Source organism: Nyctibius grandis, chromosome 6 (genome assembly GCF_013368605.1).
Source record: "Nyctibius grandis isolate bNycGra1 chromosome 6, bNycGra1.pri, whole genome shotgun sequence".
NCBI classification, from domain to species: domain Eukaryota; kingdom Metazoa; phylum Chordata; class Aves; order Nyctibiiformes; family Nyctibiidae; genus Nyctibius; species Nyctibius grandis.
The window spans coordinates 82,185,096-82,211,970 of NC_090663.1; the positions used below are offsets into that span (position 1 = coordinate 82,185,096).

General features: G+C 36.8%; 2 protein-coding genes across 5 annotated transcripts in view; one reads left to right on the top strand and one right to left on the bottom strand.

The window, feature by feature from the left end:
* The window catches only part of METTL14 (methyltransferase 14, N6-adenosine-methyltransferase non-catalytic subunit), a 90,355-nt gene that overhangs the window by 52,360 nt on the left and 11,120 nt on the right, over positions 1-26,875 (bottom strand). For all 4 annotated transcript variants that reach the window (XR_011048489.1, XR_011048491.1, XR_011048492.1 and 1 more), the window contains exon 4: positions 4,756-4,878. The gene's annotated coding sequence lies outside the window, so the exon portion shown is untranslated. The remainder of the gene's footprint in view (positions 1-4,755; positions 4,879-26,875) is intronic.
* The window catches only part of PRSS12 (serine protease 12), a 45,891-nt gene that overhangs the window by 12,021 nt on the left and 6,995 nt on the right, over positions 1-26,875 (top strand). The window contains exons 4-11 of the mRNA XM_068404254.1: positions 1,757-1,907; positions 6,501-6,679; positions 7,298-7,439; positions 8,201-8,397; positions 11,596-11,737; positions 17,800-18,005; positions 18,657-18,735; positions 20,839-20,961. Coding sequence (XP_068260355.1) covers positions 1,757-1,907; positions 6,501-6,679; positions 7,298-7,439; positions 8,201-8,397; positions 11,596-11,737; positions 17,800-18,005; positions 18,657-18,735; positions 20,839-20,961 — 1,219 coding nt within the window. The remainder of the gene's footprint in view (positions 1-1,756; positions 1,908-6,500; positions 6,680-7,297; positions 7,440-8,200; positions 8,398-11,595; positions 11,738-17,799; positions 18,006-18,656; positions 18,736-20,838; positions 20,962-26,875) is intronic.

A 26,875-nucleotide genomic window follows, 5' to 3' on the forward strand; every position in this document is an offset into this window, starting at 1 on the left:
CCAAGTCAATTTTTTAGCTTTTCTTGAACAGTAGGGAGGAGCAGCAATTTCACAAACAGGCTATGCCTTCTCCTTTGGTACAGAAGTGTTGGGGTGACATTCCTTATTGTGAATGTAGATGACATCGCACAAGGAACTGTAAAGATTTTGCCCTATTCTGTGCACGTTTAAAACAGGTCCAAGTTTTCCTGGCTGAAGATTGCTACCTCACACCTCAGTCATGCAAGTCAAAAGGATAGTTAGGAAAAAATTATCAATGCTTTTAAGATATTTCAGATTATTTTAATGAACATGATAAACAGCAATTAAATGGGCAGTTATGTCATCAGATTTAAGATATTGCTGGCCTCGAGAAAGGCCAGGCTGGCCGTGCTGAGGAGCTGTAACCAAAATATGTATGGCTGCAGCCAGTTCTGTGCTGCCTTTCCTCTCCTACTTATGTTCCTATCCAAAGGCAGATGCATTTTTGTCCTAAAGCTCCACTATTCATGAGGAATATTTTGATAAATTACTTGAAAAATTATTTTGGTCTCAATTTAGAAAACTATAGTGTAGAAGGAAGTGAGAATCTTTTTAAGCTAGGAGACAAGTTGAAGGACCAAAGCAAGAGAAATAGTTTTGCCTAAAGAAACTGAAAACTCTAAATTTGCAGATTATACTTTTAGATCGTAAGGTTTTCCTTCTGTTTATGGACATTTTCACCAGAAAACTTTGTTTTGCTTTGATAAATTTATTAAAGGACTGTTATCCGTTGCAATAATGCTAACAGCAAGTTTATCAGTAATTTAGAGTCCAGGATATCTGAAATGAATTAAATTGATCCTGAGTTTCGGCAGACTAGATGAAGCTTTCACATTTTGCAGGTTCTACTGCAACTAGCCTTTTTAAATGATTACAAAAAACCAGATTCCATACCAGTGGAATAGTGAGATGAAATTGGAGAAATGCCCTCAATTTTCTTTTTTTTAAATCAAGAAATAGATGAAATGGTAGCATTTATTGGATGCAAGGCCTACACAAAAATTAATCACATTTTAAATTATTCAGATTTTAGATATGGTGAAACTCTAAAATAACCTTTTAAATACTAGAGCGATTATTTTTTTACATAGTTTTAAGCTGTTTCCATTATTTCCATTATTACAGCTTTATGCAGAAGTGATGCTTTCAAGACAATTTCTTGCTGGACCAGAAAAGGGCTAATGATTTGAAAGGAACAAAACTCAAACCATATCTCAGAAACAGGAAGGGAACAATACTTACACAATTAAAGTGAGACTCCACAGGCAATGAGATTTCACTGCTCTGACTGGAATTACCAAAGTAATGAGAAAACATGAGGATGAATTTCTACTTCTGTGGCAATGGAAAAATTTTTGCCTCTTCAGATTCTACCCTCTGGGACCAAGCCTATACAGAGCAATTTTGCTCTTACTGGTAGAAATGCAGCCCTACTGACTGACTGTAGTATTTGGCCTTACAGCCCTAAGTATCTGTGAATGCTTTGACACTTAACTAACTCAAGATCAGTATGGTTACTTGTCTGTACAATATTCTTCAGCTACTGAGAGTGGAGCTTAGGGGAACTCATTTCTAAGAAGTTTAATTTCAGGTTTTCCATCTAACTAGAAAAAATAAAGTGTGGTTCTTGAGTGATATCAGAGAAACCATTAAGCCATCTTCTTTTTTCTTTACTATCAGGATAATGTTTTGGGAAAGAAATGACCTTTTCCTATAATCTTATGTTTGATCACAGCCCCTGTCTTTACTCCGATCCGGCTGGCTGGTGGGAACAACGCTCACGAAGGAAGAGTAGAAGTCTACCACGCTGGCCAGTGGGGGACTGTCTGTGACGATCAGTGGGATGATGCAGATGCTGAAGTTGTCTGTCGGCAGCTTGGCCTTGGGTCTGTTTTTCTACATATTTTCTATTCCAGCAGCAAAGCAGGAGAGTTAGTCAGATACGTAACTTGGATGCTCCTTTAAAATCGCACTAATACTTTGAAGCAGTAACTAAGTTTATTTATAGACGGTTCAGGTACAGCACCATTACTTTCAATTCCCTGGAACTTTGATTTATGGGATCCAGTTTTTAGTGTCATATGATAGGGACAATTTTGTCTGTAGGACAGACAAAGGATGTGTCTCAGAATAAATGACTTTTTAGTGAAAACTCACTACAGTTTCAGTAAAGTTTCAATCAAAAACGCTAGGTGAAGAAAAGGAAGTTGCTTTGACTGTTAAAATCCTTACATCCATTTTACTGAGGAGTCTAACAGCCTCCTTGCTTTGGAGTAAGAGCATTGCTTTGTCAGAAAGGATATGTTTTTTGGCATGCCTGTGGGAATCTGTCAAGATTTGTTTAAGTCACAAGTCTGAAGATTGTCAGTTTGCATATACTGAGTAGAGATCTGTTTGAAGTTTTGACAGTTAAGCTTGTCAGCGATTCTGTCTGAACTAAGCGTGGTCCATAATATAGTCACAGCAGCAGAACAGGATTTTCTTGTTCCTCTTCTGAACAGCCGGGGGTGATTTTGATACCACACAGAAGATAAGTATTCAGTATTTGAGGAAAGATGGTGCAGAAGTCAGAGGCAAAGAGAAGCACTGCGGGATCAGAGAGGAAGGAGATAGGGACAATTCGGATGAAAGGCCAGATGGGTTGAAGAGGGAGAGAACTAGGTGCAAGATGAAGAGAAGATACTAAGATGTAAACCCAAGGAGGAGAAGGGGATTATGTCTGAGACAGACTGGATGAGAACTAAGCAGGTCAGTGCAGAGGAGACTGGAACAGAACTTGCCTGTTTAACCCTGCTGGGATTATAATGAATTAAAAGAAGTGGCATTGAAGGTAGCAAGCTTTGTGGCATTAACGGGTGGCCCCCAGAATGTACTTGTTTTGTAACCTGAAACTGAGGCCTTGAACTGCTGGTGCCATCCAGATTAGCTCAAAAGGATGAGAACTGTGCCGTACTTACAAAGCTTCTAGATCTCCTGGTGAGCCATGTGGGAATCAGCATGCTCCTCTGACAACAGGTTTTCATTTTTCCCCAGTTTATCTTATGCTCTATTTCCATCTTCCTGTACATTTTCAATTGAGAATACCTAATGGAAAGTCTGTCTTCTTAGAGGCTTTTTCTGCTTTTGTATTGGGCACTATTAGTAAGTTTGAGAAGTTACTAAGCTATGCTTTACATTTCTGTATACTAGTGACAAATGTCATGCTCCTACCCTGCCTCCTTACTGATTACACTAAAACACTTGATTACTTATATTTCATGTTCAGAAACTGCAGTTCTGAGATGCTTCTAATTTGATTCAGTTTTCTGAGTAAATAAATTGTATTAAGATGGTGCTAAGTCTTTTTGAAATATGTCTAGAGATTTACAGAATTTCTTGAGTAATTAAGACATCTTGACAAATGTGCTCATTACTGTGAAATTTTACCAACAGTGGCAGTAGAGCAGTTATGAAGTATTAAAAATAATCTAAATTTGCATACTGTCAATCCATCTGCAAACATTCCACAAATTGTAAAGGTAAAGAATCTCAGTAAGTAGCTTCCCACATCCTTTCAGCTTTTCTATAGCACTCCTATAAAACTATAAGAATATTAATCTACCATTAATAGGTGATAAATAATGATAATTTATTTTATTATTTGGTTTCATAAATACTTTTTGCTTGATACAAATTGCCCTTGTTATAGTAATGGGATGTCTTGTCTCTGCTTTATTGGAACTCCAGAGAATTTTACTAGATTATGGTATAATTTCTTTTCAACATTCAGAGAAGTCAAGCATTATCTCTTTGATTTCAGCCAGCTTCTTAATGAATACGGGTTTTTTTTTTTCTAACATTTTCTATATGTTTGAATCAGCATCAGAACTAAAAAAATACAAGAAATGGAAGTTAAGTACAAGAATTTTCTCTTTGTGTTAAGTTTGTACATATGCAAATGCTACTCAATGAACTTAAATGAAGGTAATTTCTCTTATACATATAATGTTCCAAAGTACAATCATCTTAAAAACTACCAGTAAACCAGGCTTTCCCTAATAAGCCTATAATATATTTAAGGTAATGTTAATAAAGTTAGGTATCCTGAAAGTAGGCTCTTCGGTCCATGTTTACTCAATTTACAAAAGTAGCCTGAAGCACTAAGAACTCACAGAGCCTATCTCAGTACATCAGAAAGATACACTGGAAAACCAAGACATTTTTATTTATTTATATGCTTAAATATAAATGGAATACCTAGATTTGAAATAAGTATTAGCCTTAGTGTATCCTATGGATTTTATATTTTCTTAGTTTACTATATAGTCATTCACAATGTCAACCAGTTCGAAAAGCAGCTCTTTATGAAATATAAGAGATGGAGGACTTGGGTCTTTTTCCTATTACCAGGATTGCAAAATACAAGTGTTCAGGAAATTAATGCTACATATAAAAATGCATGGTTACTTAAAATACTAAATGAAAGAATAGTGAGGGCAGTCAGGAAATGTTTGCAAAGCTCAAGAAAAAATATAATTTCCAATCTATTAAAATTATTCTTGCATTGCTAAAGGAAAAAAAATTAGACAAGATATCTGCTAATATGTTATTTGGAATTAGGAAGGTCATTTGGAAGAAAAGGTAACATTTCATTAAAAATGTCTCTCAAAAATAAGGTACTAACTTCAGACTGAAACTATGTGTTTTGCTAAATGTTGCCTGCTGAGTGTTTGAGGATCTTTTTGGTTTGCTTACCTGCTTCTTTGAAGCACCTGCAGATTATAACTCTTCTCCCTACTGAGTAAACAAGACCTGCTTTTTGATATTGTCCATGTTCTCCACCACTTGAAGAAGGCATCTTGTCATCAAAGAAACAATCTGAAAATTAACAGTGCATTTTCAAGATTAATGAAGCACATTAGAATGAAAATATTAAAAACAAATTGATTTTAAACAAAATGAAAACGCAAACCAGATTATTTAATTTACCTTTTTTGTATGTGCTTTTATTTACTGACCACTACCATCTACACAGTGTCTGCCACGAATTTCCACATCCTTCCTTTTATAGAACCTTTTCCTGATCCTAATTTAATTTTTATAAGCCTCTTACTGTTGTTTTTTTCCTGTACCCCTTTACTGTTTACCAAGAATTTGTATGATTGCTAATTGTAAATTTAGTATAGTTTTCCTTTAAAAAAAAAAAGAGAGAACAAAGATTGTTACGTATTTATACAAAGCACTAGAAATAAAACCCACATCTATCTAAATCCGTACATGGATTAAGGAGTCAGTGCCTTAAAAACATGAACTACTGCAACTTACATTTAAAAAAACCCCAAACATCACAGCAAGGTACTATTCTGACGCACAGTCACAAAAGCCAGTTGAGAGTTTGAATTACTACATCCCGAAACAAAATAGTCCAGACCTGTCATGTTTTCAGTATAAGCTGAACATACCATTCCTGTTAGGTGTTATATGACAATGTATGGCTGGTAGTGGAAAACTCTCTTTAAAGCAAATGAATAACTAGTATAGAGCCCTGCACCCAAGCTGTATGTTAATTAATTTAAACTAATCCTTTAGAAAGGTAATACATTATAGTAAAAAATTTAGATACACATTTCAATCTTAGAAGTTGAAAAAGAAGACGGATATTGAGAATACTCCTGTAAAAACTAAACTGGATATATGAACAGAGAAACTATTGAGTGGAAAGAAACCAAACCATGAAAAACGTTTACATATGAAAGACATGGTATCTTAAATAGAATTGGAAAAATCCTGATAGATCATCAAGCATTAAACACTGCATAATTTCTGTAAAGCTGAAACAATGGAGTGTTTTCAATTTATGTAGGTTTTTATGCTCAAAATTCTCTATGCTGACATGAAGAGTGTAACACACACAAGGCTAGTCATTGGTCTGCTTTCTGTTCTTATTGCTACCCCTGACTGGTGGTATGACATTGGCAAGTCACTTAAGATCTCTTTGCCATGGTTTTTACATGACTACATGGGGAACAATCACTTCTATCTGCCTCATCTGGGTATTTGAGATTTGATTAATATGCTTTGAGGCCAACAGATGAAAGTCACTGTAGAAATATACAGGATTATTTTTACTACATATGAACATTAAAAGAAAATTAAAATTAGAATCCTCATACCCAAGCTGTACATCTATAATCTCTTCTAGGAAAATTACGCTTCAAGGGGACAGAAAAGGAAAATCTCATAGATGCAAAACAATAGAAATTGATGTTCTAAGTATGTTCAACCTGTGGAAGTGTGGAAACAGTATGTTTAAGTCGCTCCACAGCCTCAGCTGAGACTGAAGTTGGCTGTGGAACCACAGCAGGCTACATGACATAAGGCGGGCTGCACTGCCAGTTACCAGGCAGTCCCATCTGCTCTTTCAGAAGCTGGATACGCAATGTTTTAGCTCTTCCTGCGGAGTCCTTGTTCTTGACCGGGTGTTTGTTACATTTCGCTAGGGGTGTTGCCAAGGCGTGGAGCCAGGCTTACTTTGGAGAAGGCTCAGGCCCCGTGCTGCTGGATGAAGTGCGGTGCACGGGAAATGAATTATCGATAGAACAGTGTCCAAAAAGCTCCTGGCGAGAACACAACTGCGGCCACAAAGAAGATGCTGGCGTTTCCTGTACGCCTCTCACAGGTAATTCAATTACCGATAATCACACAGGAAAACAGTGACAAATGCAAAGTTCACAGCTCTGGAAAGAGAATTTAATTTACAGTTTGCAGATGCACAAAACCCCACAGCAATAAAGCGTTCTGGCAGTAGCAAAATGAACCAGCTGTTGGCTACGGAAATTTTACAGGTACATAAAATGTCGTTATTCAACACAAAGCCTTACTATGTGGGGCATGCCTCATCTATCAATCGCAGCAAGCATTTCAGCATAAAAGCAATGGGAAATAACAGAATATACAAAGAAAAAGATAAGGTGTATATACAGAGAAATCACATAATTAGAGCCCACTCCTGCCATCTTGGCATGTAGGGATCTTGGCTTGGGGGATCAATATCTTGTGCTATTTTGCTTGCACTTAAGCGATTGCATTATGCAACACTTCACAGCTGACCGGGTGCATTATGGCATTTCTTTCATCATCTCATTAAATGGCACCTAGTGATCAGCACTCGATTTAGTAGTATAATATTCTGATCAGATGCAGTAAATGCAATGTTGTTAATTTTGTTTTAGAACAATAATTGGCCTAAGAAAAACTGATTCTTGTTTTTGTTTTTCCTTACTTGTTAATGACACAGATGGTGCATTAAGACTAACAAGTGGGAAAGGCAGTCACGAGGGACGCCTGGAGGTCTATTATAGCGGGCAGTGGGGCACAATCTGCGATGATGGGTGGACAGAGCTGAATACACAGGTCGTTTGCCGACAGCTGGGATTTAAGTAAGACTACTTAATATTAGATATCTGACTTTCTGACTTGACAATGATGACAAACATTTACACGAACCCTACATTATTCAAGAGTCTATTTTTTTAATATTAGCTGAGTGCTTCATAGAAACTACTGAGTTAAAACCCATTAAGGCCTGCTTCCCTCAGTCTCGAAGAGATATTTATGGTTTCGGTTTAGGTAGAAGAAAAAGCTTCAAGTGGGGTTGTGATTCAGCAGTCTTTATTCACTGAGTTCCTTCCAATCACCTTTTTGGCTAACTGAGATCAATGCATATGCTACAGAGAAAAACTGATCTGTTGTATTCTATTTTGCCTATGAAAGTTTGATTCTTCAAAATCTTTGCTTGTTGAACAGTCATTAAAAATCACAGACATTTTCAAGGTATAAGTCCTTCTGGATATAGCTCAGAAAAACCCCCAGTCTGGCCCTGGAATGCTGTTATGTATGTAAAACCATATTTTAGAAAAAAAAATCCCATTAAGAGTTTAATGCATTCACTCTTCACTACTTTGTATTAATGTAACAGTAATTCCTTAAAAAAACATTACCAAAGAAGCAGTGCATAGTGCTCTCATGGAATTTAATGCTAACTGAATCTGCTCTGTCATGGTTAACACTGTTTGCTGTTACTCCTTGATAAACCTTTATTTCTTCATAAATAATTTATTTCCTTTCTAGTACTTAAAAGTATCACATGCTCTCTGATCACTGGGGACCAAAACGTTACGTATACGTATGTGTTATATAGGTATGGAAAAAGTGCAGCCGAGAGCTACTCAGAAGGAAGCTCTGGGCCCATCTGGTTGGATGATGTCAGCTGCTCAGGGAAGGAGACAAACCTTCTGCAGTGCTCAAGGAGAGAGTGGGGAAAGCATGACTGCAACCATCAGGAGGATGTCAGTCTCATTTGCCACCCAGATAACGACAGCCATAAACTCTCGCTTGGTAAGGCATCCCTTGGTAAAGTCACAGTATGAATACTGCGGTGGGTGCAGATCTGAGCGAAGAATAGCATACTTCAGGATGCTCAAAACCTGAGTATTTGGCAGACACGTGCAAAGAAGCAACAGAAAGGGAAAAAAAGCTCACTTTTCTCCTGAAGATCATAGGAAGTAATCAGGCTTTGTTTAAAGGAACATAAACAGCCAGAACATTGAAGATCAACACAAATTTGTAAGGTAACAAAGTCAGATTCCAGAGATCCTGTTCTCTCCATCTTCACCAGATTTTAGACCTATTCAGCACTTCCTAATGGCATGCTGCATTTCACTCAGCACTCTCCAAGTTCTAAGTAACTGTCTCATGCTATCAGAAGTTGGAGACGTACCCGAGCACTGAGGAATATAAATCAATAGTATATCCTCCTATGGCCCTACATTCAGACAATCTAAAAAAAGAGATACGGAGAAAGAGGGAAGTTCAGAGGTAGCAAGAATGAAGGGTGAGAAGCATGAAATTATTTCTGTATTACTATTGCCTATCATTTATATTGTGCCTGGCTGAATGGGACCCGCTTGCTGACCAGGACAGCATGATACTGCAAACACAGATCAAAGAGCCAGTTCCAATGTCAAAAGCCTACAAACTTGTATGAAAAAAAGAACAAAAAGACAGATAAGAAAAGAAATGAGAGAAAAATACTAATTACACAGTGGCATTGTAGAACAAAATATATACAAATGAATTCCAAAGATTCCTAAACCCACATGTAGATAATTAAACAAGAAATCTGGCTGTCAGATAGGCACAGTAAAAATTACAGGGGATGAATGGGCTGCTCAGCAATTCTGAAAAAGTTTCATTTTTAAAATTTGCTACATACAAAGTTAGTAGCTTGTCAGTAGGTAGCCCTTTACAAAATTGTTGCTGATATTCTTTAGTTTACCCACGTATATTTTAGCAAATTTTGAAATAAGAATTATAACTAGTGGAGTTAAGATTCACAGCTTCTACTGAAATCTAATGGATTTGTATGCCTGGGTGCCTGAAGTTCTCTGGAAATTACAGACTGAAGGTCTATCCTGCACACCAAGACATGGATTTACTGCATGACACTGCTACCTGTTATAACAACAGTCAGCAATTCCACGTGTACTTTTCTAGTCTCTCCCTCTTTGTAGTCTTTTTCTTTATAGCCTTTTGACCTCTCACAATACAATTAATGTTTTATGTTGCCATATAGTTCCATTATGTGTAGACGATGTCAAATCATATTTGGTAGAAAGAATTTTCTCAGACCAAAAATAACAGGAATTCAAATCATGACTGCTGTCTTTACAGATGCAAACCATCTGTGCTGCTTTGCTCAAATTCCTATAAAATATAATCTTAGCTGAAGGAGGTCTGGTTCAGTTAAATGCATCCATATGGTAACATTCTCACATCCCCCATTACCAGAAAGCTGTATTAATTTCGTGCTCATAAATATATATTTTTTTTCTAAATCACAAGAAGATGAGATAACATAAAATAGATATACTGTATCATTAGTATCCCATGCTGGGTAATATAATTTTCACCTAAATCATATTCTTCCAGAATAACACATCATTTCAACAAAAAAATTAAGACAGTGTATCTGACATTTCCTACAAGATTTCTGATTGGGAAGTGGACAAAGGCTCTATTGTTACCATTTACTTCCCAGCATTTGAAAAAGTCTGTTTTCTCCCTGTAAGAATGAATTCAGTGGAAAGATATGAGGAATTAGTAGATGATATGACTTGAGGAAATACAGACATTAAGGAACATCAAAAATGAGATAGAATACACTACGATAACTACAACAACATTTGTTTAGTATGCAAGGTCATGACGATGTAGCTAAACAGAAAGTTGATGAAGCTAATTCATGTAACTGTCCAGTCAGTATGAATTCCAGTATAAACAATATGCTTTAACTGACGTTTGAAGCAAACAGACTTTAATTTTGTTTTCAAATCTTATCTCTTTTAATTAATGAATTAGGTCCGATTTAACTAGCTCTGATACAGATTAAAGTTTGGTATACAAAAGTTATTCATACCCTAAATTAATCTGAATTAAATTTCAAATGCCAGTGTCTCAAAATACTGCTTTATTTAAGAGCATAATTAAGTAATTTCTCATCCTTACAGGCTTAGAAAAGATTGGAAACAGGTTAGAAGGATGAGGAACAGTCTTTCCAATTATTCTAAAAAGAAACACTAATTGGTGTATTAAGGATTATAAAGTATGACATACTAAAGGACTTAGAAGGTGTTTCTCACTTAAACATTATAAAGAGGCCTCAGAGGAATTCATAACTGCTTTAAGGCTACTTGCATTGCTCGCATGCTATAAAGGAGATTTAATGTAAGTGAGAATCAAATAAGTACTTTGCCTAATGATTCAAAAATAACTACAGGCCAAGCACTGAACGAACCATGATTAATTAAATCTGACTAATCCACATAAGTGAGATTTGGTATTATGAACATATCTGAATAAGCAATCAATTTAAATTGCTAGAAAAATAATCACACATTAGTCTAGAATAACATGCTGTAGAACATTATGCTATCACACAAAATACGCTACAGAACAGCATGCATAACGGTAAGCAGCAACTGAAGTTCAACACAATGCTGTGCTTTTTTGCTGAGATAGTGGTTAAGAGTGGTAGGAACCCATTTGAGAATGGATTTATGAACTGAAATATAGATACATTCACCTATAAAGTTTCTGCAAGGAAAACGTGTCCAGCTTGTATGGGTATGTCACGGTTTAAAGCTGGGCTGGCTATTAAACCTGTGGCAGATATTGGCCAAACCAGGACAGGGTATCATATCAAAGGTATCATCTTGGGTGTTTGCTGCCTTTAGGGGGAGAATTGTTCTGTGCCCACTGTGGCCAAATTCTGAGCTATGTCACATATTTGTATGAAATAAAGGGTCCAGATGAACGCTGAAGTTCAAAATACAGCAATATTTCATATTTGTCTTGTAAATTGTACAAATTGCTTCCTTTTGCCAGCCAGGAAAAATATGACTACTTTAACAGCTGTTATTAGGCTTGTTGAACATAAACATCAGTTAACCCTATATACTGAATGTGATGAAAATGACTTAAAGTACTAGTTCTTGCTTCTGTTGTTGTGAGTTGACAGCAGTAATTTATTCCCAGGTCCTCCCATCAGGCTGATGGATGGTGAGAATAAGAAGGAAGGACGTGTAGAGATTTTTATCAATGGCCAGTGGGGCACAATTTGTGATGATGGATGGTCTGATAAGGATGCAGCTGTAGTCTGTCGACAGCTTGGCTACAAGTAAGAAAACTCATTAAGCTGTTTCTCAAGTTATCTGTTTGCTGGATCTAAAAATGTTAAGTTTCTGCAACTGCACATCACCAACTTATGTCTGATAACACACATGCCTTTTAAAACTTGTCTGTTTGGCATTCTTTTAGAAAAGTGTATTTATACTATTTGGATGAGAAGTAGCAGGCTATGTCTTCAAAAAGGAGTATTCATTAACTAGCATAATTGGGAAAAGGAATTTTAATATTTAAAGTCATATCGCAGTCTGACTGCCAACTGAAATGCAAGCTAAGGATAGGTATTAAATATTTTTTTAGAAGTTAAATATTCCAAATTACTAAGCTATTGACTGAACACGGTATTTTATTTGTCACTTATGGTGCTACATGTCTGTATGATATAAACATATTACACCAATTTTTTTTTCACACTTAGTTGCACTAATGTAACTGAGAAGAGAATGTGATTTAGTGTATCTGCTCTGTGCTCTTTGCCACTCAAACTGTTCCTATTTTACTTCTTTCATCTTCAGTTTTCCGATATCTAAACGTTTTTAAAAAGTTAGAGTGAAATTTCTATTTTGGAAAAAATGAGGGAAACTAATATTAACATCTAGAATAGCACAGATGATTACATATTCTGTGAACTATGTAGATTCTGTTGTATTTATGATTTTGTGTGTGAGCTCTGTGTCTCACCACACTTAAGTGAAAATTTTCATTCATATAACAATTTTTATATTAGGTTGTCTTTAGTCAACACAGAAAAACTTAAGGTACCTAAATTCTAGGGCTTTAGTGATTTGATGTAACAATATACATAGAAAAACCTTGGGGAATTTAAAATGCCTTTTTCATTATATTAGCCAAGAAAATACAAATATTCAGAACCTAGACTTGGTTTACCACGGTTTACTGAAATTGTCTGGAATTTAGCTAAAATTCCAGAGGTAATGGTTGTATTGATTCAAAAAGCTCTTGATCTGTTTTCATTGAAAGGTAGAATTTTGCGTATCGTTAATATTTATCTTTTGTGAATCTTAAGGATGACTTTGAAATCCTTATAGGTTCTAACCTAACTGTTAAATTTTTTAATGAAATACAGCAACAGGTCAGTGTCCGCTGTCACAAGGTGTGGCTATGATTGCTGCATTCAGATGTAGGCACACCAGCTACCGAATTCCTAGTGTCATGTTTTTTTTCCTTCATTTACTGATCTGGCTTGACTTGATGTAGCTTGGAGATTTGATACAACTGCTATACAAAGGATTATGGCTTCAGCCTGCATGACAGTAATTTGAATAAGCTTCATTTACTATAGGAATAGACCTGACAGGACAAAAACACCCTCTAATTAAAAGCACCGCAGCGTATATGTATCACTTTCAAACTAAGTTGCTTAATTAGGCTTACATCACTCACAAGCAATTTGTTTCTGGATACGTAAGAGCAGTAAAGATAAAACAACTATAGGGCAGACGTACAAATAGCAGAACTAATATGAGCTGAAAAATACCCAGAACACTAGTGAAATACAACAGGAAACTAGTGAAATGTCTTCTCTGAGTGTATCTGTAAAGAAATCTGAGCTTAAGAAACACAAATCATGTTGTCTGTTTGCTGTATCTAACAACGTGAAGTTTGGGCAACTGAGTATCATCAAATTATGTCTGAACACAAAATATCTGCCTTTTAAAATTATCTGGTATTCATTTAGTAAGGTATATTTATAAGTAGTAGTAGACTATGGCTTCAAAACTACAGAACTTGACTTGTATTATCTCCCACTGAATCGGTTCATCTAGTCTGCTTGATCCTCAGCCTCTCTGGCCTTTTATGTCTCCCTCAGATGATCAAACTCAACCACTTATCCCCACCTTCTGTTTTTAAATCTCTGCAAGGACAGACAGTTGGCTGGATTCTCAATTTGTGTCATGTCAGAATGGGGGGGTTAAGATTATAGGATAAAACAGAGCACATGTTTCCTGAAGGACTAGGGACAGACATATTTTAGAAATCTAAAATTAGGTTCCAGAAATTGGGAGTGCTTGTCGGAAATGCTGGATCTTGGTGACCCTATGTCTAGACAGTTGCATTCCACAAAACCAGCTATATCGTTACGTGCACTGATGAGCTGGAATTGCTCATCTAGCTGGGCCTAGAAATTCATGCACAGGTCTTTTTGCTGAAGTTCAAATTATATCAGTGGTGACTTGACTGTTCCAAAGCAAGGCTGGGGCTTCTGGGTTCATGCACCTGAGCTGGAGGGTTGACGAATGTTGTTTCTTTAGAAATAAACACATTATGGCCTTTTCCTAGGAGGAATTCAAAAAGCACCTAGTACTGAAGTTGACATCAGTTTTCATTAAGACTGATCACAGAACTAAACAGTATCATTCAACTCCCTTTACAATGCTGTGTTTAATTCTCAAGTCTTTCCTACTGGCGAATTACATTCCTTGGGGAAAAAAAAAATCACACATTTATTATTACAAATGGGAGAAAAGACTGCCTTAAAAAGGAAGAGTTGTGTAAGCAAAGGGTAAACACTGAGAAAATGGACTGAGTTTTTCCTGCATATATTATTCATATAGTCAATGCTTAGCTGTACATTTATTTTATGAAATCCTGCTTTGGAACATTCTTAGCCATTTACTAGGGTTCATTCTGCGACTGAAATAAGAAAATCCCTGAGTTGGCAAAATCACTAGGTTCAAAGCAATACTAGTTTAAAAGATGTCTCATTAAGCCAGTTTGCCAAATCCATTATTAATGTTAGAAAAACATAATATAAAGAACATTAGAAAACAGCCTTACTAATTGGCTAAAACCAGTCATGAAAACATAAAAATAATTAATAGCACCCTAATCAAATTATATTTGTAGCAAGATAAACACTAAGAGAACACACACCTTTTCTGAAGTACTATCAACTATGTGACTGGGTTTAACATACGAAAGTATTTTGACAGAATGAACAAAGAGCAAAAGACTTTTTTACAAGCTCTTGCATTTCAGTGAATTAAGTGGCCCAGTAAAATTGGACCCCTTTCATTTAGGACAGGCTTATAAGAATGCATATGCACATACCCCCCCACACACAAACCAAATGAACAAATATCCTACCATTAGTGCTCCACAAATGATCCACTACAGGAAAAAAAAAGTTCTAGGGTAGTTGGCCATCTATACTAATCAACTGGATTTCCTGATTAACAGTATTATGAATAATGGTAATACTGCATCTGAAGAGCTCAGCAAGTTATTGTGTATGGCCTTGAGTCTGAGAAAAGCTAGGGGATAAGTCCTGAAGCTGCCCTTCTCTCTAGGGACAGATCTGAGCAAGCAAAAAGGCTGTTTCTCTGATGGTCATCTGTGCATAAATAGCTGGCTTGGAGAGCAGCAATTAAGGGACACATACACCTTTGTTAAGGGTGGACTAAAACCAGTTGTAAGAGCATGTTCCATCACGTTACAAACACATAATGCTTAACACTTCTACATTTAAAGATCTCCCAATTATATGAAATAAGTTTCTCTATTAAGCTGCACTCCTTGCTCTAGAACATCACAATTTCTACATTTGCTTCCTGGTAGATGTTCTATTTAAGCACTGGGGGCTTTTTGTTAAGAGTGGGTATGGACACACCTTTTATAGCAATTACCAGCAAACTGAGAGATTACTGATGCACAGTAAGAGATGGATAGCTTTCATATAAAGGTATGAAGAGCCTCTGCAGTCCAAGTCCCATGACTCAGTTCATGTCAACACATGATTGCAATCCATACGCACTAAGTTCCCTCCCTCATCTTTGTCTCTCTACACCTCTTTCACCTAAAATATTCACATATGTGACCTCACAGATGTCAGAGTATTCTTTGAGATTTTTCTGGTAAGCCAATGGAGGCAGTGCCCTTATTAAGCAGCCGGTAAGAGTCTGCAGAGACAATTCTGTACTAAACTACAATAAATACTTTTCTGGGAACGGCTAAGAATACCGTTGTGATTCACAACACAGTTTTTTTCAATATCCTGAGGAATTTTAGAGCAATGCCCTAAAGCAGAAACTTTGTTTTTTTGACATAGAGATACCAAAACGAGGTAAGAATTTGCAATGAGTGCCTGTACTGTCTCACTATTTTGTAATAGCATACATGGACACATCAGCTGCCCACGGCTATTGGAGGGTTGGAGGTTTTTTTTGTAGTTATCTGCAATCAGATTATCATTCACAAAAGAAAAACATTTGGAGCAAGATAAGACACATTGCTTGTGACTGACAAGTTAAATCATACTGAACTCATTAGGCAAAGATTGTCCTATACTGGTTCCAAAGTCAGTGAAGGCTTTGGATTATCTGGTAAATACATGCTAGCCATGGAAATTAAAAATGTGTAAGGACAGTTGACCTTGTGGTATCATCTCTATCAAATGTTTTACATGCTTCTCTTTCCTGGCTTTTTACAATTCATGCATTCTAACCAACATTCCCTACTTAGAAAACCTGCCTGCCTACCCTTCAGTATGTGGTAAAAAAATCCAAACAGGCAAGGCTTTCTGTGTGCAAGTTTGAAAAAGGAGGAAGCTTGTATGTACTACTTTCATGTTTTGATCATATGGATACGGCCAATTGAGGGCTGGATTCTCTGAGTTTGATCCAGCCACACTTCTAGTATGATGAAGCTTTGAAAATGGTATGACAAATGAAAATTCCTCCCCAACAGAGAATCCCTAGCTGACGAAGGGACATAAACTCTTTATGCCATTCTCACCTATGTTCCCCAACACTGCAGGTATTAAAAGAGGTATAAAATGAGGTAAAGGGAAAGAAATATTTTCTTGCCTAATACATTTTCATTGTTAAATTCTCTTCCTCTACAACATTTTAGTTACCTAGTATTCCGTATATTTTTATCACAATAAAATATCAGTAAATTGCTCTTAACTGATATGTAAACTTGCAGTTCAGACACATCTAGAGGCGGCTGTGGCTTCTGGCCCCACTTCTCCGTATAGCCAGTTGGGTGGTCTCCCACTCATAATTCTTTCTGATTCTTGAACTGTATACAACAAAATGCCTATTTATATATTACGAAGCATTATCATAAGCAATTGAAAGTAATAATCTATCACAAAAGTTACCAAATGAGATGCTTACACTCACAATACATGTTGGGTTTTATTATGTTTGTTCATCCACTTCCTCATTTGGGAAAAAAGTTCATCATTCAAAAGAGATCATTCACACAGCTGCCACTGTGGTCACTGCTGAAGCTGCATGACACCACATACAAGCTATAAGGATCAGGACTTCAGACCCTAATAAAATGTCCTAAGTCTGACATTTAAATACTTAGGTTTGATACTTATCCTTATACAAGCATAGGATTATCACACTGACCTTCTTTGTAAAGTGCCTTGAGGCCTATGTATGAAAATGCTACACCAGCACTAAGCACAGGGTTCCTCCCAGGAAGAGGTAGGGGCTGAGACTGAACTGGGTTCAGCCTTTCTCCAACTACATTACAGTTTTAGAACTCAGCTGTGGGGTGCACCTTAAAAACGGCATGATAACGAAATATGTTAATAACTGTTAACAACTAATAGATCTGTAAATCATAGCTCCTACTACACTTCAAGTATACTGTATTTAACTGGCCCGTCTTTCTGAGGGAATCAGACCAGAACAAATTATTTTTAGCATTCACAGATGCTGATTTTATACGAGGATTAAAGAGATTATGAAAAAGCAGCTTTCACATATTTTGCTTTACAGATATTTGTAATGCCGTTACAATGTAAAATACTTTGCATAGTGCCTTCTAACTAGATACATAAAAGCACTTCTTAAACATTAATGAACTGTAGCAATTTTGTTACACTGATTTTTTTTTTCTACCTACCAGAGTAACAGAGGCAATGAGAAGAAAAGTTGTCATCAAGTGAATCAATGACAGGACTTGGAATAAAACCTCAATGTCCTTCACTACTCACTCTGAAATACTTCAGTTGAGTAAAATGTAGAATAATGCCTCAAAATGTTTAATAAAAAAAATATGCTCTGTTTCCAGAGGTCCGGCTAGAGCAAGGACAATGGCATATTTTGGGGAGGGCAAAGGCCCGATCCACGTGGATAACGTGAAGTGTACAGGAAACGAGAGATCCTTGGCAGACTGCATCAAGCAGGACATTGGGACACACAACTGCCGTCACAGCGAGGACGCGGGGGTGATCTGTGACCACCCAAGCAAGGTGGCCCCTGGGAACAGCAACAAAGGTGAAGCCCCGTTGTGAGTGGCAGACCAATAGGTTTGGATGGGGAACTGTCGTGGTAGGACAAGACAGACGTGAACAATCCCACCTCACAGAGGAAACAGTTATATCAAAAGAATTATAGAAATAAAAGCGGTGGGAAATCCTCTCCACTTACACTATGTGATCTTATTGCTGTGCTAGCTGCAGGAAGGGATCACAAAGCCTATTCAGATGCTACAGGGTATTTGTTGCAGCCACGTTTCTTAAATTGTACAAGAGACATGAAAATGCAAAAAGCTAGACAGCTACTGTCAACTTTTCAAGGTATAGGTTATCTTCAGCTGAGGACTGAGACCTAGGTGTTATGCCAAGCTCTGCTTCCACTTACATGATGACATAAGGAAGCACCCTGTAAAAAAAATCCTATACTTGAGAAGCAGAGCACAAATGTGTAAATTGCTCTGTGATCACAGTCAAAAGGTCTCAGCTAAAAAGAATTTCTAAGGCTGAGAGAATTCAGTGTATTTTCCCCAAGCAAAATTTGGTTGTTAAAAACCACCATGAAACACAGAATAACTTCAGCCTTTGTGGTTTTTTTTAGTTAATTCTCAATGAAGATTGGCTGCTTTTCATTTTGAGTTTAATGCTGTCTACATCTCCCTTTCTGGTTTAGATTCTCTTGCTTCTGTTTGTGGATTGAGGTTACTACATCGTCGACAAAAGCGAATAATTGGTGGGAAAAATTCTTTACGGTAAATATCTGGTAAAGACAAGTAATTCTGAATATAAAGCTTCTAAGACATGTATTTGCCACAAACGGTTTGCCTAATTTATGGTTTTATTGTAAGCTTGTTATTTGTTTTTCTTTTGGCTTGTCATGAGGTAGAAGCAGAAATATACTCAAAGCAAATTTGTTAGGAAATTAAAAAATATTCATTGATAAATACTTGCAGCATTAGTTGAAAATCTGTATATGCTTATGGGTTTAGTCCTTGATTGGGTTAAATGTCTTACTTTCAAAATAGCCATTTTACTTTTTTTCAAAGGATATCTTGATATGAGGATGTGAGCTATATGAAGAGAGCTATGAATATAGTACAAGTTTTTAAATGCTACCTACGCAAAAAAAAAAGGCCTGGGTATGACTCACTGCCTAAGACCTGATTTTCCTTCACAAAATAAGCCCCAATGATGACGCAGATATAAAACCAGGCTTTTTGTTAACACTCTGTTCTTAGCTTTTAATGACATATTTACATTTAGTTAATATAAACAGATTAACTGAATACTACTACTACTAAATGCTACGATAGGAAGTATAGGCTTCTTTTTCTTAGCAGTTGTGAGTAACCACAAAAAATATATATTCACAGAATCTTATGAAAGGGATTGCAAAAAATGCACTTAATAGTATCATTACCTGTCATTGTGCAACCTATTTCAAAGTACATGCACAGCACCAATCAATCCATTTCAAAAAAGACACTCCCTAAGTGGAGGAGCTTCAAAGAACAGTAACAAGAGGGAGCCCAAAAAAACATTTAAATAAAGTCAGACAGAGCAAAGTAGGATTACTTACCTCAGTAAAGAGACAAATGAGAATAATAAATAATGCATTGTACAGAAAAAGAAGATGGAGAATTATTGTCTCAGAATACGTGTACCAAAGGACACTGGATGAAATGAAACGGTGACAAATAATGGATTGCACGATTAAGTCAGAGCGAGAAACTTGATCTCATAATAAATAAGCACAGAGATGTTAGACGAAGCAAAAAGGTGAGAGAAATCCAATAGTGCACTTAGAAATGCTTCAAAATGAAGAAAAGGAATGTATGAACAGTATCAGAAAAGGACTCATTGTCACAAGAAGTCATTAAGACAAAGAACTTGACAAAGTTTGAAAAGGAACTGGATACTTACATACATACCAGGAAATGCAAAGCTGTCCATATTACCCCATTTTGGAAAGACATATTAAGTCCTGTCTTCCAAAACTAAAAAAATGTCTAAATTGTTTTATGTTTTATGAGAATTCCTCCACCTTACCTTAAAACATTTGGCACTGACAACTCTGAGATAGGATGCTAGACTAGATGATCCTGGGCAGCTCTTGTACTCCAGCATACCTATTCAAGTTGACAGTAGTCAGAAAACTCCTAAGCCTACCTGTTGCTTATTCTTGGATGATGCTGTTGCTTACAGGTATACCTCTCTCCCTCTCCCTTATGATTCCATATTTTGCTAATCTATTAAACTGGCAAAAAATAATCCATCCTGCCTTCATAGGCCTGCAATATGCATCCCAGATCTACTATACAAACAGATGATCACAGCCTAAAAAAAGGTGCCAATCTATTATTTGTGGTTTCTACAGTTGCTCTTGGTTTGCCAGCATCCCTTTTCAAACAGCTCAGACCCGACAAAGATATTAACGCAGACAGGAAGGATGCTGGGTTAAGCTTTTCAAGAAATTCCCTTCTTTCCCCTCTCCAGTTGACAGGAAATTTCTGGTTTGTTGACTTGCATGGTATTTGGCGAGGAACCCATAGAATGTATTTTTGGCACAATGAGTGCAATCTGAGAAGGGAAAATTAAAATAATTGACAGTGGGAGGAAGCGCTCAGAGTGCTGGATGCCCAAACAATCCATAAAGTAATCCTGAGCATTGTTAAATGGAATTCTGAATGCTGCAGGAATATAAAGGTATTCTCAACTGTTACTCAATAAATAATAACGGTTTGTAAGCTATGTCAGTCAAAGAAACTAAATAGGATTTACATTCAAGGTAACTGACAAGCTACCTTACTTTTCCATTGTTGTACCCTGAATGTAAAGCCTTATGTTCTCTGTAGGGGCGGCTGGCCATGGCAGGTTGCACTCCGACTGAAATCTTCTCATGGTGATGGAAGACTCTTGTGTGGTGCTACTCTCATCAGCAGCTGCTGGGTCCTCACTGCTGCACACTGCTTTAAAAGGTAGGTCTCTCTTCACTAGTGAAGTGTACTTTCAAACTATTTGAAATCACTATCAAATAGTGTATTTTCAAACTATTTTGTTGTTCTGGGTATAGGAAAAAACATTCCAGTTCAAGCCCACTGAAAACTGTTCCAAAGAGTTGGCCTTTGGTTTAAAAAAACCCTACGAAGCAACCTCCTTCCCCCCCATATAAAAACAAACAAAACGCCCTAATACAGTGAAATTATTCTGCGTGTCATCATTCACGAGATTTATATTCACAATTTAAGCATTTCCATGAAAAGATATAGACAATACTTCTGACATTTTCTGTTCCAACAAAACTGCAGCTTACGGCTTTCAGGTTATAGTGAAGACAACTGAGCAAACATCAAACACAGGGACTGTAGTATTTTGGATTTCTTTTGGTAGTGATAGATATTGGCAGTGATAGACATTTTTACTGTAACACTGCAGTGACTAGATGAACTAGTCCACCAAAATCCATTTTAGGGTAAAGCACTATTATGTATTTTGCTGAGTCTAACAGGAAAGTAAATCTGTACACTGGACGCTAGTGAGACCAAGCCGTTTTGCTTATTCTTCACAAATAAGCTGGAGCAGCTGCCTTACTCTGTTATCTCACAGTACACAAAGAATTGTCTTTTGCAGCCATCTAAACAGAGGTCCCATCCCCCTTAAAAAAGAAATAATTGGCTAAGCAGTTATACTGGTATAATTCTCCGACACTGGCATCTAATAAAACTATGCCAAATTCAGCTCCTTTCCATATGTTCAGCAACTGGTTTGCAACTTAGACTCTCTTGTAAATCCCATTTGATCGACTTGGTCTAACTACTTCTGCAATTCTCAGTATTAAGCTATTATGTAGCGTTTTCAAATGTCTTTTCCCATTTCTGCAGAAACAGATATTCTGTTACTGATAATTCTCCTATTCAGTTTTTATGATATCCCCTCTTCGGTAATTTTGACATCAGGAATTCAATGATGATTAAGTTACTGTAGTATAAAGTCATCAACTTGCACAGTAAGGATACTGGTCTAGTATTTTAAGCTTTCAACAGCAATTATTTCATTGGGATCCTTACAAAAGGTTGCAGTATGGGCTGGAATAAAAGCGTAGAAGAACAGCATTGCAGTTTTGAGAATATTTGCTAGAATTTGCTCAAGTGGGCTGCAAATGCTTTAACTTTGGACTTTGAGCCTTTCCTTTTGCACACTAATAACTAAAAAGAAGAGTCAGGTATACTTTTACTTGAATGGAAAACTGTTACCTTTGCTTAGCATCATATGCACATCTTTTCAGTTTCATGTTTCATGAAAATCATCAAGGACTTTTCTTGGTAGTATTTCAAGCTGAAATGGTCAAACTCAATAAAATTTCTGCCTACTTCTACTGATGTCCCAGTTGTTTCTGCAGAACTATGAACGCACTTCAGTTTCTATCATCAAAATTTACAGAAAATGGTTTCCTATTCCCCTGTTCGTCATCTCTGTAGTGATTACTAAGGATGCAACTTAAGATCTTGAGAAAGCCTTTGAGTGAAGGCTTGAAAACAAGGCAGTCTTTTCTGTCATTTTACTCAAAGAACCTCTTCAAGGAAAGAAAAAGGGGGTCACAGGAAGCCAGTTATGTTTTCTGTGTGCACATCAAGACTTTAGTTACCCAACACTTCGCCTTATTAGAACGCTTTCACAAAGTTTGGTGAAATGAGTTAGTGTTTGCTGTGATACTACCAGATGGGTGCAGGCACTCAAGGGTCTGTTTCAGGCTATCCTAAAATTGTTGCATGTGGTCTCAGGGACCAAAGTATTGTTTTGCCCCAGATGTTGCATTTAAAACTGTGCAACCTAGATCTAAGCATGCAACTCCGACAGCCTGTGGACGCACTAGTTTACTGTAGAAGAGAGAAGGCACTTTTAGCTCTAAGTTGACATTGGACAGATTGGCCTGAACTTCCTAATGATCTCAGAGTGATTTTAAGGGGCTAGGTTTCCACGAGCTATCTATAGATCAAGCGCCTTCTTCACATATTTTCCACAGACAGACAAGAGAAAGGCCAGTATACCATTTCTCATATCCTGGAAATTGGAACACTGCTTCAATAACAAAAGTGGTCTCGTCTGTACTATGAATAAAAATCAAATACAATTTTATGCACGATGATAGGAATTGTTTGCCAGTAGTATAGCAGCATTACTGGTTTCTGTAATTTCATATACACATAATTTAAGATCAAAAATTGTTTGAAGCTATTTTTCCTCTCACCACCCACCCATCTTATTAGCAAGTTTTATTCTGAGTGGTTTGGACAGCTATGGAGAATTTGCAGGTCTATACATAAAAAAATACTAACTTTGGATAATTAGAAATATGAGTCATAGGAAAAAAAGGAAATTATAATGACCATGATGTCATTCTAGGAAATATGGTGTTACTTGAACACTGTACTGTTCTAATAATATAACTCATATTTAAGTGCTTCTTTAGGCATTCCTGAAAGCCTGTGTATACTTCAACGCAGGCCTGGTAATTTTGTTTTGAGAACCAGGGACGCTGAGGCACAGTGGAACCAAATACCTCGTAAGGCACCAGAAACCCATGTAGATTCCAGAATTAAATTCAGTTTTCTCAAATTCAGTGTGAATGGTGAGGTGAATTCAGGTGTGCCTTCAATGTCAGTACATTACTTGACTAGCAGCAGGATGATATTAGCCTCGTGGCCGATTACTAATCCATCCTCCGGTTGGCTGGGAAATAAACTTGCCAGGAGGTGCAATGTCAACATTGCCAGGCTGCACTAGAGCTTAAAGGCATGCCCAACCCAGCCATCTGACAGAGGGGTAGTACCCTGGAAGCAACATCATTTTCCACTCATGAGGCACCCCCAGACTCCTCCTCTGCCTCCACTCTTCAAATGTGATGTGTGTGTAGTGGTTCTCTGCCATTTCATCGGTGACTTTTAGGTGAGGAAGCGTGGACACTCCTGACACTACTTTGCCTTTTTTATGTACTGAAGCTCTTATAATATTTCCACATTTGGCAAATACCAGCTACTAGGGGGGAAGAAATATAATTGTCTACAGAGAAAAAAATCAGTTTAAGAAAGCCTTATGCATGTGAGCATGCACAGAAATACGGTAGATCTGTGCAAAGGCTGCTCATTAAGCGTCTCACCAGAAGCCTTGTAGCTATTACAGTTTCATACATCTGCATGAGAAGCAGCACTTCTCATTCTATTAAAAGTTTAAAATCAGTACTGCTAATTAAGATGAGCTTTCCTGGATCTCCTTTCTTCGTTATTCTGCTATAAATGACCATCATCCATAACGCAGAAAAACAGCAGGAACCTATTAAAGGGAACACTGTTCCTTTTGTCAAAGTCACGGATGTAACATTAAATAGCAGCAGCAAGTTTTCTACTACACTATCTGATATATGGCTGACAGGAGAGCACTCATTATCCCTACTCATAAACAACCTTCCTTCATGCTTAGGCTTACAAATCAAAATAAACAATTAAATCAAGTTCCTTTGATTATTAAATCAGTAGGAAGGAATTGTGTTCGTTTCTTATCTAAATCACAAACACCAAATACATTTGTGACTCTGTAGTACTCCGACTTCCATGAGGTTTAAAAAAAATATTGAAAAACCACACAGCCCCTTCCCCCCTTCAAATTGCATTAAAGATAATGGATAGAGTATATGGTAAATCCTGTAACTGATGTTGTGGATAAGGACTATAAACTAAAATGCAGAGGCACCCATTACATTTAAAAAAAAAAAAAATAAAGAAGAAAGATTTATACCATGTAAAATTACCTTTTTTCTATTTGAGAGCCAGATTTCCATTGGACCACTGATAATACACATCTGCAAAGTACTGTGACTGTCTTTCTTTATATGTACAAAATCTATATGTCAATGTACACAGTGGTTAACTTAGATGGGCAAATATTTATTGATGGTAAAAAAGCTTTTATAATCCAGAAACTATAAGCATAGCACTAATAGGTGATTTGCTGCACAGAGCCAAAGGTGTATCTGTAAACTATGAGAGAGTATTTTCAGTGACCTTTTGGAAATGTTTTTGGCAGATTATTTCAGGCAAATATATACTTAATGCTAATGACCTTGTACGTTTGTATTCCAATGACACTCTGACGCGTACCAAAAATTGTTAAAATATTACTTTCAAACACTCAAAAATCATATCTATCAATACATACTAGGGTACAGAATCCTATTTATGATAGCTTTTAAAGGCAACGAGATCAACAGTTAGAAACAATGACCGTAGCAAAAATTATTAATCTATTTAATATTGCTTAACTGGTAAAGGAAACAGCATAATTTTACTTAACTTTTTTGGCTCAGTTGCTGTATCATTTAGATTCTTAAAGTGGAATGTCATCATGCAGTTATGAAATTTGAGCAGAATAATATATCTGAGATGTCAGTAACAAAAACAACTCTTCCATTTATTTTAGTAGGGGTTTTGCATGTAAGTTAGAGTAATTCAAATGAGAATAATATAAAGCCATTTCACTGCAATAGTAAGTAAAGCACTTTCTGTATCAGCTTCCTTTTCTAAATTACTCTGAGGAAAATAGATCTTACAAAGTTGCATCAGCCAAGATTGATTGTAATCTCACCCATGCAAGAAGTGACACCAAAGAAGTACTAAATTGGCTGTATAACCCATCCCAGTGTCACTACACTCTTTATGTTCTGAGCATTACATCTGTTCTGTAAAGAGATTTTGTAAAAGTGAAAGACCGTTTGATACCGTGCACCCTGACCATGCAGCTACCTGCCTCTACACTGACCTCGTCCACTTCGGGGAGGGGCGCGGGAGTTGTGCTGTCAGCGTGTAAAACATTCTGTAGCTGGGCGTTTTATTCCTCTAAGAGTTTCACAGAGGACCAATGCATTGATTAGCTAATACAATAAAATGAGCTACCAGGGTCTGTTTGGTTTTCATAGTGTATTCAAACTGCCTTATCTACCACAGTAGCATGCTTTCTGTCAATCAACATTACAGGCGCTCCCATGAAAAAGATGGCCAAAGTGATCAATACACTTGCCCTCCATTTGGTAGTTTCTCTTGCTGCAACCAATTCAGAAATCTTTAAGCTGTAGTTCTAGGAAATACACTACCTATGAGGTTATATAGCCTCCACATGAAGAGACAAACGACCTTTTAATACATATATAAATACTGAACTGCATATGCAACTTTCTGCAGAACACAAGATTAAACTAAGGAATCAGATTAATTTCCCTACTAATATTTTCCATAACTAGAGGAAGAAAAAATACTTCCCCCCCTAATTTGTATATTTATATAAAAATGTGTTCCTAACTTCGAATGCTACGGTTTTGCCAAAGCATTACTGGAAATTTTTGCACATGGGCCAGAAAAAATTGCTTTCAAGTCCATCTATATGTAAACATGCTAAATTAAACTCTGAATTATAGTTTCTAAAAATTCCCAGCAGCAATAGCAAGCAGATATATAAAACCTATTCACTATAAACTGGTACTGAAATGTACCAGGCGTTTTATTGTAAAGATGCACAACTTACTAATAAAAAAGTCACTTTCACAGAAATAATACTAGAAAAAAGCTGTGTTCAGTGATGCCTGTACTATATGGGATTTTAATGTACTGAAGATACGTGCAGCCTTACTCCTTGCTGTACTAAGGAAAGCCAAATAGATGGCAGAAGAAAACACAAAAAAGAAACTCACTCAAGGTCACAGATCAGACCACAGCACTGCTGTAAAAACCTCCACTGTTTTCTAGCCAGTGCCAGATTATACTTTATCTGGCTCCCACATCATAGCTCAGAGTAACAGTAATAGAAGTTTAGACTGATAATACTAAGTGTCTTGGCAAAGTATGG